Here is a 15193-nt window from a genome sequence, read left to right on the forward strand (position 1 = left end):
ACTGTCTGATCAGATATCTTCCAGCAGGAGTCACTATTCAGAATGAAACACTTCAGATAAATGAAACTTGAAAACTGTTCTGGGTATAAATCTGACTGAACTGTGAATTTTGTGATTTGTGTTTTGTTTTTTTAGACAGTTTCTTTTTCTTTTTAAACATAACGTCTGTACACAGTATAACAGTTGCATCTGTGTTTTGCTTACTTCGAAACAGGAAATCATTACAACCCCTTAAAGACACACTGCTTCTCTCCGACAGGAATGATTGAACGACTAAGAAGACCCGGACTCACCCGTCCTCCCCTGCATGCTCCTCCCCTCCCTCAGGGCTCCCAGGGTTGGTGGTGGTCCCCCCTTTAAATCCTCCCCATAAATTTGGGGTCTTTCGGTTTGACCAAATTGGGCTTTTTTAGGGTGACAAGTTTTGTTTTTGGGCGTTTTGTTGTTAATTATTTTTTAGCTGTTTTTATCATTAAAAGGGAACCAACAATCACAGACCAAATATGTTGAGACGACGCTACAGCCTGTTGTGGATTTAGGTGGAAATAATGATCAGGACAGCTGGGAACTGGGTGAGATTCTTCTTTTTCTCACCTTCATAACAGTTTGGAACAAATCTCAGATCACAACTAATAGAGTTGAAACTAAATGTGATGAAAACTCTAAATTTAATCATTAATCTCTGACTTGTTTTTTACGTTAACACTGAGCAGCACATAAAACGATCCCATGAAAACCATACAGTCACGCTTTGGAAAAACTCCTGCGTCTTCTCAGCAGAGCAGGGCTGGGAACTGTAACACATCTCACTTGGTGGAATCACTAACTGGTGATTCTGCAATATACTGCCAAACAATCCTCTGTGATACATCACAACGCTGGTAGGAAACCTCAATAAAACGGCACAAATTTAGATCCCATAGTTGTTGCTTGATTGATGAAGAACTCTGGAGTTTTGACTGAACCATCAGGAACACAGACACTGAGTTGTGTCGGTATCACAGCAGGTTGTATTGTGATATATTGCTGTTGTGATTACGTCCCATCCCTGCTTGGAGATGAGCTAATAAACAGGTCTACATTTGGCTCCACGTGGACGTCGTCTTCCTGAATTCAAAAGGAGATTTAACCAAAATGCTTGGATGAAAATGGCTTCCTAAATAAAACTAAATACCTTCTAGTTTCCTCAGGTTTTAGTCCCTTACAGCATGCTACCAAAGCAATGCCAGGTGATGCATTATGAAGACTTTTGCAAGGAAATGTTACTAAAATCAGGTGAAGGTATTGGTTGGAATTTCTACACCATACTTAAATACGATCAGGTATAAGTATAAACTCTAAAGCAACACCTCAAACATTTATTTCACCTTTATGAAGCTTCTAATTAAGAGTGTTTGATCTGAACGTTCTTTGTGATTGATGCAGTCCAGTTCAACACCACTGAAACTACAATCACACTTCAGTTAATACCCAACAGAAACAGTTTGTAACGTGAAGTATGATGTACAGAAATAGGTTTTTTAATAAAGGTGTGTTCTCCAGAACCCTGTTATACTCGGGATATTTGCTGCACTGTTTCAGCTACACTTTGTTGGAAGATGCAAGAAAATCCTAATTAACTGGACTGTTCTTGTTTTTGAGGTGGTAGGTTTCATTGGTTTTTAACTGGACTGGATGTTATCGACATGATTCTGCCAACTTTATTTACAAACATGAATAAAATTCAAGACATTTTACCGAAAATGAACAATTACAACTACAGGTTTCATTAGGACAGAAGACGTGTTGGAGGTCTTGTGCTGGATTACTTTAGATGATCCACTAATCAGATGACCAGCAACTGCATGTAGTACACATTTCGACACACTTCTTTTGTTAATCACAACTGAACATTATCACTGTAGAAGTGGGATTTATGGCTGAAGAGCTGCATTAGAACCTACAGATGGACCTAAACACGTGGCCACTGATGGTCTAAGTTCTGGTACTGATTCTACTGATACTTTCAGTGACATAAATATGTTCTGCAAATATCCAGTAAAGCTCAGTCTGAGCACATACAGCTGTACTAAGGAGTAGTCTAAAATCTGCAAAGTTATCTTTTAAATCAATACATTTGATTATGGATTGGATCAGCAACACTACAAATCTGCAGCATGTTGTTGTTTAAAGAAGTACCAACGTTTGAAACCCAGCTGGGATTAAAAGTAGTGACTCTTCCACTACAACTTGTAGTCTTAAAGAATTTATGGCTGAACAGTTGCAGTAGTGTTTCAGTGCAGATGCTGCTATGAAGACACTTTGAGTGACACAAACAAAAGTCCATTTGACAGAAGAAGCCTCAAATATAAAGCTGTGTTTAAACACATGCAACTGTACGAAAGGTTAGTCTAAAATCTGCAAAATTATCATTTACATCGATAAATATGATTAAAAATTAGATCAACGAGACTACAAGTCTGCAACATGTTGGTTAAAACCAAAGATTGATACTCAAATCTGGCTATAAAGGTAAGAAAGAGATAAAAATATGTGAATTTTCTGCTACAACTTGAGTCTCAACGAACTTATGGCTGAAGAGTTTCAGTAGAATCTACAGATGGACCTAAACAAGTGGCCACTGATGGTCTATGTTCCAGTAGCGATACTACCGATACTTACTGTTTACTACTACATAAACATGTTCTGCAAAAATCTATTTGACAACAGATTCCTCAAATGTAAAGTTCTGTTTAAACACATACAACTATACAAGAGATTAGACTAAAATCTGCAAAATAAGCAACTGCATATTAGATCTACAAATCTGCAACATGCTGGGTAACACCAAAGTTCATGACTCAGCCCTGCCTACAAAAGTAAGTTTAAAATATTAATAAATCCTAAGGTTTCAATAGGGTCCTAGGCACCGCGGTGCTTTGGACAGTTGGTGCCCTGCCACCGCCGGTGCTCGGGCCCTAATTAGTAAATCTGTCATTAGAACTTGTAGTCTGAACAGTTGCATTAAATCTACTCAAACAAGATGGTGCTAATTTGATGTTTTCGTGCAGAAGCTACCAACACTTTGAGTGATATATACTTGTTCTGCAAAAATCCATCCGACCAAAGAAGACTCAAATGTGTCTAAAATCTACAAAATGATCATTTAAATCAGCAAAAATGATGAAAAATTAGATCAAGAAGGCGACAAATCTGCAACATGCTTGTAAATACTGAAGGATGACACCCAGCTCTACTAGTAAATGTAAGCCAAAGTTTTAAATGTGAATTTCCTGCTGCAACTTGTAGAAAATGGAAAAGGTCATTTTTCTACAAGTTGCAGCAGTTACTGGTCAGAGATTTTAGCAGTAGGGGGTTCACTGAAGGGAAGACGAGGTGCCACCGTGGAACCAAACACCTTCACAGAACAGCAGCTTCCAGCTGTTTCTAAATACACTCTAAACCCAGACTGGGAACACGTAGCACGAGATCCTCCTTAAACCACCACAGCCCTGAAGCCCAGGGAGGAGGAGTGGATGCAGTACTATGATCGCTACTCTGCATGTAAATATTTCTGTATATTTGTACGACATATGACTGTAGAGCAGCCCTCCTGCTGTGTGGTTTATTTGATGAACATTTGGGATAAAAATGTTCTGATGGGGTAGTTTTTGCTTCTTTAGTTCACTGTGTACTCCAGAGCTTTTTTTGTGCATGGGTTCCTGTTAGCTTCTGATGTGTTTGTACTGTATATAATGGTGGGATCTGGGTCTGGATCTGGGCGACGTCTCACATCCATGGGAGGAAAATGATAGAAAGTGTCTCCCATGGGTGTAACACATCGCTGTGGGTGGGCAGGGAAACATGCTGGATGTTTGGAACAGAGGCATGATTTTATGGGTTATTGATGGTGGAAGAATACTTTAAAAGCACAATGTTATGTAAAGTGTAGATTCATTTTTCTCTCAAGTTTTTCGGCTGGTTTCTGTTCAGGCTTTCGTGTCCACTGGGCGGCGGTTTCAAAACGCTGCAGCCTGAAGTTTACAGAAAACGTAAAACTTCAGATGCAGTTCTTTGCTTTTATTATTACTTAAAAGAACTCTCTTAGTAGTTCAGCATACAGACGTTCAGTAGCATTGTTGACAACAAGCATTTTTTTGTGGTTTGATTCCCAAACCTGCTTGGTGTTTTAGCGGCAGAACAACTCTAGCTGGGGTTAGCAGTTAGCCGTTAGCTAGCTGTTTTCTCATCACTACAATTGTAGCTTGGGTTAGTTTTTAGCTGTTTGCTAGCTATCTAGCTAATGGCTGCATCGCATACTTCATAAAATAGTAATATTCTAGCTGTATATTTATAAAACATGAGGCACCGGTAATAACTCTACATGTTTATAACAACAGTGAAGTCATTATTGAATTTGTCGTTTGATTTGAATCGTTTTCTAAGTATGTGTTTCAGTATGCAGCCGTCCTTTTGTTAAGTGACTAGAAACAGCACTTCAAACTATACATATCTTCCTTAACCTTATTATTAAATATTATATGTGTGGAAAGATAACACATAACTGAATAAAACATCTAAACCCACTTCTTCCCATTTAGTTTTATTAAATATTTTGAACATTATACCTTATTATTCATTATTCTGTGAGTTTCTATTGGTTGTTATAGAAGTTTTTTTAAAGTGCATTTCTGTAACACATGCTAAAAGCTTGCATGTTTTAACTCTACAGCTGCTGCGGCGCCAGAAGGAGTTTTACACTGAATTTAATTTTACATGGCGACAGTTTGTGCGGCACATACAGGTACTGGAACTGGTTTAACAGGCTGCAGATCCAAACAAACACCAAAACACAATCTGATCTGACAGCTGCCCACTGGACACAGAGCCACATTTTAGATGGAAGCCTGTAAAAACTATGTTGATGCTGTGGAGCCTCAAGTGCCTTAATGTGTTTACCGTGTTAGCAAGCTAATGCTAGGCCAACCACTGACCAAAGTGGTATCTTTCTGCTCATTCCACAGCAGGATCAAACCTCCAGTGGCTCTTTCAAAGTAAAGGTCTTCATTCGCTTGCTATCTTGGTAATCTTTCAGAAAACCAAATCCTGTCTTTCTTTTTTGCAGCAGACGTTAAATTGTTAGCGAAGCTAAATTAACTGGTTGTAACTAATATGCAAATAGATATTTCTAAATATACTCTATTTTGGTTATGCAAATGTTTTTCTTTTTCAGTCCACGAGGCTTTTGGGCCCGGCTATGCGTTTGATTAAAGTCAGTAATATATCTTTGCAAAAATGCACCTGTTGTGTGTTTTATGATTACAAACTACACAGTTACCAGATATATCAAACGAAGAGGGTTCATCAAACAGTAGGAGGCAAATGCTACACAGGCCTAAGGTCATATTATCTGTATGACGGACGATCAGAAGGTTCTGATTGACTGATGCATTGAACGTAGGTAAGTAAAACAAATGAAGGAACAGATCACAAAAACAAAGGAACTAAAGCTGGAGGATGCTACTAAAATAAAAGAAAGCTATATGACAAAAAGAGGACTTCTACCAGAAGTTACTGTATGTACATTACATCTCTTATCAAAATAAAAGCTCCAGAATTCTGATGACATTTTTCAGAATCTCATAAATTGTGTAAAAATTATGTTCCTTCTATTTGAGTTTCATTTTGTGTTGGAGAAAAAGTCACAGGAAGTAAAATGATCCGTGACCAGATGTATATAAAGTGTTTGAGGAACCAAATCCCAACCAGAGTTTCTTTTGTTCTGAGAAAGTTCTGCCATGTTCTACTACAGTTTTCCATAGAAAGTTTCACAAAAAATGTTCTTAAAGGGAGGAGAACTAAAGATGTTCTAAAGGTGTTTGGTTGCTAGACCATCTCAGAACTGCTGCACTGAGAACGTTCTTCCTTTGTTATCATGTAACGTTGATGGAACACTAGATAGATTCTATAATATGTTCCCTTAACAACATCCCATCTCCTAACATTACTGCTAAAACATTCTACTTCTGTTAATATATCACAGTACAGGAATGTCTTTTTAGCGTATATGGAGCTTTATACAAAGAAAATGGAATCCTGAAGAAGATTTACTTCCAGGTTCTTTCAGGAAACCTAAAATCATCAGAGCAAAGGCTGGATCTTTGATGCCACTGGATGTTCCAGTGGGACTCAAACACACATCAGAATGGTAAAGAAATGGATAAATGAGGCTACAGTTCAGGTTCTAGGCTGCTCTCCCCAAAGCCCTGACTTAAACCCACTAAGAACCTGCAGACCGATGAAGAAACAGATCTGTGATAAAAAGTCAACAAATTTAGCTTCTCAATTCTATCAAGAGGAGTCAAAGATAAACCAGAAGCTTATGGACAGCCACCAAAAGTGTCTAGTTGAGGTGAAAATGGGCAAAGAACATTCGACCAATTATCAGCATTACTGCATGTTTTTTTTATGACTCAGCAGTTTTTCTCATATTTCCAGAAGACCGCCAATAAATCCATGAAAGAACCAAAATTCATGATTGCTTTCTGTGACAAAGACGCAAGTGTTTCAGGGGCGGCATGGCTCAGTGGGTAGAGTGGCTGTCTTGCAACCGGAGGGTTGCCGGCCCGTCGTGTTCATTGCTCCTGATGGGTTGTGGTTAGCGCCTTGCATGGCAGCTTCCACCATCAGTGTGTGAATGTGACGTATCATGTAAAGTGCTTTGGGTACCTTGCAGGTGGAAAAGCGCTATATAAATACAGACCATTTACCAGAGACTCTTTCATGGTAAAGTCAAGAGTTATAGGAGCCATTGGAAGCTCATGGCCTTTACCAGTGTTTGTGAACTTTTGTTCATGATAAAACTAAATTAAAACAACTGTGACAAAAGATTTTGCAAAACTTAGTTTGGCTTCCAGTAAAAAAGATCTGAGATGGTGCAGCAGTTTATTCCCTGAGTTCTACCTCTGAACCGACACAAACTGACCCCACGTCCGTGTTTCTGAGCTCCTCCACCGTGTCCAGCAGGGGGCAGCAGCTTCCACTCCACTGGAGGTCATGAGTGGATCTGATGGAGCAAAGAATGAGGTCATCACAGATCTGGAGGGCTCGGCTCAGCTGGCTGTCCTTCAACATTTACACACCAGTCACTGTTCTCAGAGCCCACATAGTCACAGAGAAACCAGCACAGAGAAACCATTACAGAGAAACCAGCACAGAGAAACCATTACAGAGAAACCATTACAGAGAAACCAGCACAGAGAAACCAGCACAGAGAAACCAGCACAGAGAAACCATTACAGAGAAACCATTACAGAGAAACCAGCACAGAGAAACCAGCACAGAGAAACCATTACAGAGAAACCATTACAGAGAAACCAGCACAGAGAAACCAGCACAGAGAAACCATTACAGAGAAACCATTACAGAGAAACCAGCACAGAGAAACCAGCACAGAGAAACCAGCACAGAGAAACCAGCACAGAGAAACCAGCACAGAGAAACCATTACAGAGAAACCAGCACAGAGAAACCAGCACAGAGAAACCAGCACAGAGAAACCAGCACAGAGAAACCATTACAGAGAAACCATTACAGAGAAACCAGCACAGAGAAACCAGTACAGGGAAACCAGCACAGAGAAACCAGTACAAGGAAACCAGTACAGATTCAATCCAGAAAGAGACATTAGACACCAATCAAACTACCAGTAATCTGATTACTGTCATCTGAAATTGCCCAGATTCATCTGTAGCATTAAAATCTCCAGAAATAATATCTTCAGTTCAGCTGTTGCTCAGTACTGTCTTTTTAAAAAAAAAAAAAAAAAAAAAAACACATGCAGATTTAATCCTTTTTACATTCAGTGCATCTTCATTTTTCTGCAGTCTTTGGTATTTTGAACGTCCAGCATAGGCGTCAGTTTAGGGGGGGACGGTGGGGACGTGTCCCCCCCACTTTTTGTCAGGGGTCATTTTGTCTCCAACACATTCAAATTCTTCACATGTAAGCCGTTGTAAACCCAGTTATTTTCAGTAGTATAGAAAATTCCGACACTCATGAACGCACCATCCGCACTCCGCTGAGAGTTGCAGACATGCAGCACACCTTCGTGAGGTTAAAAAAAAACAAAAAAAAAAAACGTGCAGATGCTAAATTTGCACCTGTGCCAAGTGGAAGCTCCGACCAGAGGCGTGCAGGGGCAAAATTTCGGCCCGGGAGAATTAGTACTATAGCGGCCCACAGACCCCTCTACCCGTATGTACCGATAGCTGAACAGGTTGAGCCTCTGCCTTTGGTGCGGTGGTTGTGAGTTTGAGCCCAGCTGGTGGCATTTTGCCGCCGTTCTTCGACATTTTCTCAAAGTGCTGTGGTCTCCCCCCCCCCACTTTTAAAAACAAACTGACGCCCTTGACGTCCAGTGTGCATCCACGTGGTTCCAGCTGATACTGAAGTTCATGAATGTTTCCCCTTTCTGGACTGAATGGATCACGCAGCTCTTTCTATGTACGACTCATGAATTAAATGCATTAGAGGAGATTTAATTTCCTACGACTTTGAACGTAGCATGCGCACATACAACCTCTCCCTCACCCCCCTCTAACCTCCCCCCTCTTAACATTTACGAAGAAACGCCCCCCTCCAGAAACTTGCGTAGGACTCGTGAAGTTGTATTTTACGGCTGGGTCCCCCTGGATCTTTATCTGCCATTATGTAAAAAAAGATGAGCAAAACAAGTCGCCAGCTAACTACGAAGCTATACCAAAGCAACACATACAGAAAACACGTAAGTCCAAGGCGTACGTAATCTACGTAACTAGGCCTGAGCCGGAAGATTTTTGATTGACAGGAAAGGGAGCAAACCAAACGCCTCGGTCCGAGCGCGTTGATTGGCTGATGTTTTTCAGGTCCTGCCATGTCCACAGTTATTTTATTTATTTTTTTATTCTTTTAGAAACCATACATACAAGTCCACTAAAGGTCAGTATATTCATTTTATGTGAATCAGACCAATTAAACAACAAAAAAACATCCTCCATAATGCCTTTAAATGTGAGAGGAAACCTAGAAAAAAAGACAATGTTTCCTAAACATGGATTCAGTCATGATATGTTCTACGTTTTATTTGATTAATGTGCATTTTTTAAAGATATATTAGAGATAGTTTCACTGTATGAGGACGTTTCCTGTTCTGGTGCTGAAATAGGTGGAAGGTTCTTGTTAGAATGTTCTGAGGATGTTTTGGGGGTGTTGTTGAGGGGAACCATTATGGAACCTATAAACCCTCACCACCATGTTCCACAACAACAAAGGAAGATCGTTCTCAGTGGAACACTCGGGGAACTTCAGGGCGTAACGGTCCGACAGCGTCATCACCAAACGTTTTTAGGACATCTTTAGTTCTCCGACCTTTAAGAAGGAACATTCTGAGAACTAAAAGAAAACCTCCTGCTCAGATCATCAGCAGAACTTTGGGGTTCTTGTTCTGGAAGCTTCTTTTTCTCACGCCCTCATAGAACCTCTGCCTGTCACGTTCTCGCTCCACCAGAACACTCAGTCAGCCTCTGTAAACCCAATCTCCTCTGAGGCCCGGGGGTTTTAGAGGCAGGAAGAGGCAGACTGCATTATCCACATGAGTTATCAGCCATAATCAATGCTTCCCATTACGCTGCAGCCGCCTCCACGCCCACCGCCTCTAATCACATCAATACGCTTTATTGGCAGGGAGGGAAGGATCATTTTAATATTGCAACAAAAAAACACAAAAACATACAAACAAGGGGAATTCATCAACACACTGCAGAAAAATCAGGTTTAAATGTTTGAAACCGGACACAAAATCTGAATACCTCTAAAAATATTAGCAGCATCACAAAGATTTAAAGCTGAATAAGGTTCTAAAACGCTGGAACAGATGTTCAGAAAATACATTTAGCTTCTGGAGGTTCTAAGGTCACCTGTCTTTAGGAGTTGGTTTGTTCTGGTTCTCTGGAAAGATTTGATGAGAAAAGAAATCAGAAATGTGAGAATATTTACTTTATATTTATAATTGCATGTTACAGAGAATGACAAAGTTGCGATTTTATCCATCACGAACTTCTAAACTGCTACATTTGGCCACCCATTACACAAAAACTAATCATCATATCCATTAGAGATTTTATGTGGTATAATTTGGCTATCTAAGGATTGGATCTGTATAAAATGAAGTGCTATGGTATGTAATGCATGAAATATGAACAGCTAAAGATCAAAAATATCTGTCCGATCTTGGGATTCAAAGGTCAACATTAAACATAGAAGGGTTTATAGAAGCAAGTTGTTCTTGGTGTCAAAATTTAGGGAAATTCCTGTTATTTCACATGATGTCTTTTATTTTTTGATACCACCTATCCCACATGCTGATATTGGCCTTTGAATCCGACTTTTGACCTTTGAAGTCCAATTCCATTGGACCTATAGTCCAATGGAATTGGACTATAGGTCACTGTGAAATGATTCTGAAAATGTCAGATCTCTATCTTTTGTTGTTCAGAAGTTATAGAAGTCTGAAAATGGTGGAAAATTTCAAGTCTTAATTTTGGCCGCAATTTTAGAGTACCCCCTACCTACTTCACATGGCCATAACTTTGAAACTAATGACAATGAAGGATTCAAATTTTGGATTTTCCCATCATATATAATGTACTAAATGTATGTAAAAACTTAGCAAAATCTGAGAGGGTCAGGTGGGAAATTTTCTTAAAATTGGTTAATTTCATACGGAATGACCCAACTAGTTTTCAGCTCTAATTAGATAAAACTGGAAAAATCTGTAAAATACTTCTTTAAAAATGTTTTATGATTTATTTACATATTTATCCTTCAAATAACAGCACATATCTCCAAAATTAAAAGACTTTTCAGATTTTAAATATAGTCAAACACATTTTTCTGTGATTTTACTGAAGATCAGCTTTAATTTTAACATGCAAACAGTCAAACTAATTATGATTTTTTAAAAATCCTTAATGTGTTTTTTTTCTAACAACAGTAACTGTCTGTAAATCATTACAGGAAGTCTGCCAAATTTAAAAACACTAAAATATTAATGTAATTTCATAATCAAATGTTAGAAAAAAATGAATTAGCATCTAAGCTATTTAAAGTGGAACTACTTCATTATGAGCGTGTTTTTAGTGGCCAGCAGCAGTCAGAGTCATCGCTGCTGTTTGAGGACCTTCAGGTTCATCATCATATCTCCAGCTTTCCACCAGTCATGACCTTCGTCACGCTCTTCCTCCAGGAAAGTGTTGACAGCTCTCATCTTTCATCGTTTGATGTAATTATCCTCATCTGAAGCTCTCCATTCACGTTTAAGGTGGGATGAAAGGAAACCCAACATTCTCTCAGCTTCTGCTGCTCCAACAGCCTCAGGAACAACAATAAGAACCAGACTGAGCACATTTCCATCAGCTTTAGAGGATTATATACACAGATTTATGTTACATAGGTTTGGAGGTAGAAGTTCTTCTAATATCTGCTAGTCTGCCGTTGGAATCACACAAAAACTTGTCTTTATGCAACTGTGTGCACAGTTATTAGTCAGGTCAGTATTTTGACCTCATCGTCATTTTCATGCGTATTTTTCAGCTCCAGACTAAATAAACTTGGATGCTAACTGGTTTTAAGCATCATCAGGTGATGTGTGTTTGTGTAATGATTGTGGGCGTGGCCTAAAGTGATCAACACCTGATAGCAAGGTGAGCATAATTATGAGACAGCTCCTTTAGCTCAGACAAGACGGGCCCAAAAAGAAACTTAAAAGACTCTGAAAAGTCAAAGATTTAAAATGCCTTTCAGAGGGATGCAGCTAAAAGCCACTGAGGCGTGATCACCGAACAGTCAGACGTTTTGTTTTCAACAGTCAACAAGAAAGACAGAGGAAAAATGAACTTCTAAAGGTTGAGAAGAGCTCAACATGAATCTGCCAGGAAGTCTTTAACCTCTGGTGCTGCCAGATTCCAGAAAATCAACCAGAAGTAAAAACTGAAACGTCAACGCTGCCAAGAGATTCCTGAAGACAGATGAAGGTTTCATGGACGGATGAGTGGTTCAGGAAAAGTCTACATTATTCTTCAAGAACTCACAATTTAAGCAGGATGATGCTCCGTCACATGAATCCATCCTGCACTGAGTTTCTATTCAGCAAAGACCTCAGAGATGACAGAATAAAGATGTCCTCACCATCTAAACCCCACGGAGAACAAAACCATAAAGTCCACAACACAGCACCTCTGGAAATAAAGGAGCAACGTTCTGTACAAAAACTCAAAGCAAAGTCTTCATCATTCACTGAACAAACCAGAATAAAACTTTCTATATTACAGAATTTAATGCCCCAGTTCACTCTTTTTGTTTCCTCTTTGTTTTTTGCCTTTTTTCCTCGGTTAATGGCACACAATTGTCAAAATGTTATTGATGCTTTTGTACTTTAATCTGAACTTTCAGGCCAGTAAAGCAAATTAAATAGAAAAAAGCTGGATTTCAGATGTACAGTTTGTGTGTTTCTGCGTTAAAAACAGAACAGAATTATAAATAATGTCCACAACACAGAATATCTGGAAACAAAGGAGCAACGTTCTGCATAAAAATGATCTTCATTCATTCTCTGAGCAAACTAGAATGAAGCTTTCCATATTATAGAGTCTCCGTTTCCTGTTTCTGATGATTTATTTAGTTTTTTGTTGGTTTATGGGTCTGTATTGTGTTAAGGTGGACCTGCAGAGCGTTGGGGGTAATGGACTCTCAGAGATCCTAGAGGAACTCCCTCCTCTCTGCCTCTTTATCTTTAATGTCTTGGCTCTGGTTTGTCTCTCTTCTTTCTATCTGCTCATCTCCTGGACATCCATCAGTGTCTGTTTGTCTTCTCCTCTCCTGCTTCAAGCCTCATTTTCACTTCCCTCCCTCTCCCCCGATGAGAGGCTGAATGATGCACTCCTGGTCATTAATAAAACTTTTATACACAGTCAGGAAATGCATTTGAGCCCCGGTGGCTGCAGCTCCTCTCAGACACAGGAAATGGACGCTTGGACGACGGCCAATCCGGCTATTTCAGGGCTTCGTCCGGAGCCAATCAGGCCGGGGCTGGTCGGCTAATGGATGGAGGAACCGCTGTGAAAATCAGCAGATCAGGAGGAGGACGGAGCGAGAAGCTACAGAAATCAGCCTTGTTTATATCAACAATAAAACTGAAACCGTCATAAATCTGTGACTAAATAAATTCAACAAGTCTGAGCCAATGAGCAGTTAAGAAAAATAAAAAATACATCTTCAGTGGATGGAAACTGTGTTTTATCTACTAATATTTCAGAGATTTTCAGAGTAAAATCACAGGAAAAATATAGATTTACTTTAGATACATGTAAAAAAAAACACACCAAGCTGAAATTATTAATAAACTTTCAGAAAGTTTTACTTTATTTATTGGATTTAAAGCAGAAAAAATCTTTATACTTTTGTAGATATGTGCTGTTATTTGAAAGAATAAATGTGTATTTTTTTAGACTGAAAGCTAAGTAAATAATTATTTTGCATTATTATTATTTTTCAGATTTTTCTTGTTTTCATTTGATTTAATATCGAGGAAAGTCACAGAAAAAGGACTAAAATAATCCCCCCCCCACACACACACATGTTTATCTATACCAGTGGGGACATACCATTGACTCCCATTCATATCTAATCCCTAACCCTAAACTTAACCTTCACCAAAACAATGGCTAACCCTAAAGAAACGTTTTTGCACTTTTACATTTTTTAGTAACAACAACATGGCCAAAAAAAAACACTGTCGCCACCCATGGGGACCTCATTTTTTGTCCCCACCTTAAGACGAGTCCCCACCGAGATAGATAGACAAGTACACACACACACACACACACACACACACACACACACACACACACACACACACACACACACACACACACACACACACACACACACAGTGTAGCCAGCAGCAGCAGTGAACGACTTTTTCAGCTGATCAGTTTGACATCGATCCTTCCTGACCCAGAACGTCCTCCATCCATCCAAACACTCTCGAGGTGTTTTACTTCATCAACTTCTACTTTTGGTTCGTTTATCTGGTGTTCACTAAATAAAGCAGTCATCTGACTGAAAGTTGGAATAATATGCGACTTTTTGGATGCTAATACAGCTGCATCAAACTTCAATTGTGTATGCTGGTTTTAATGAGTCACAAAACAACAAGTAAAAGATAAAACGTTTACTATGAAATAAATAAAAGATAAATATGTTTACTACAAAATAAATAAAAGATAAATGTGTTTACTATGAAATAAATAAATGATAAATGTTTAAAATGAAATAAAATGAATATGTAAATTAATGCATTCTTTTTCAACTATTTTAGATTAGATTATTATCTTTTATTTTACTAGTTATTATTTATAATTTAACAAAATAAGGAAAATTTGGAAAACAAAAACAATAAATTGTTTAAATATTAAAGCTAAAACCTATAATATGAACGAATCATCCGAGAACAGTCAGATTTTTTAAGACTAACATGATTTTAAATTTGACAGCAGGTTTTTTTTGTACTAACATCGTGTCCAGGTTTGAGTGAATTCTTAGTTTTTAGGTTTTTTTTTTGCTCCGTTCTTGTCGTATAAACACCACAGACTGATGCTGGACGTCTGATGAAACATTTTCACCATTAAATCTACCAAACAGAGCAGCTGCTTTCTCTGTAAATATCCAGAGCTGATGGGGAGCAAAGGAGCTTCACTGGAGGCAGTTTTTTAGATTTAGAATGGCTGTATTGTCATCATGCATGGCAGGATGCAGATGAAAACAGCTTCCCCTGGACCGGTTATGTAGGTGAAGGAGGACTGGAGGAGGAGCATTTTAATTGGTCCATCTGATCCGTGAGGACAGGTGACATCACCACTAACTGCTGATGACTGAAATCTGAGCCTCGTCTCTCCTCTGCTGTTTCTGGAGCCTCATGCATGTGAACGCTCCGACTTCTGGATATTTTTCAGTCCACGGCCTTACTCAGCACCATCACACACACACACACACACTCACACTCACACTCACACACACACACACACACACACACACACACACACACACACACACACACACACACACACACACACACACACACACACACACACACACACACACACACACATGTCTGGTTC

The 15193-nt window shown here is 39.1% G+C and overlaps 2 protein-coding genes across 2 annotated transcripts in view; one reads left to right on the plus strand and one right to left on the minus strand.

The window, feature by feature from the left end:
* The window catches only part of pof1b (POF1B actin binding protein), a 52234-nt gene extending 46957 nt beyond the window's left edge, over window positions 1–5277 (plus strand). The window contains 1 exon segment of the mRNA XM_051937884.1: window positions 215–5277. Coding sequence (XP_051793844.1) covers window positions 215–235 — 21 coding nt within the window. The 3' untranslated portion in view covers window positions 236–5277.
* The window catches only part of LOC127530597 (uncharacterized), a 155070-nt gene that overhangs the window by 58703 nt on the left and 81174 nt on the right, over window positions 1–15193 (minus strand). The gene's annotated exons all lie outside the window — the stretch shown is intronic.

Source organism: Acanthochromis polyacanthus, chromosome 17 (assembly GCF_021347895.1).
Source record: "Acanthochromis polyacanthus isolate Apoly-LR-REF ecotype Palm Island chromosome 17, KAUST_Apoly_ChrSc, whole genome shotgun sequence".
Classification (NCBI taxonomy): Eukaryota; Metazoa; Chordata; class Actinopteri; family Pomacentridae; genus Acanthochromis; species Acanthochromis polyacanthus.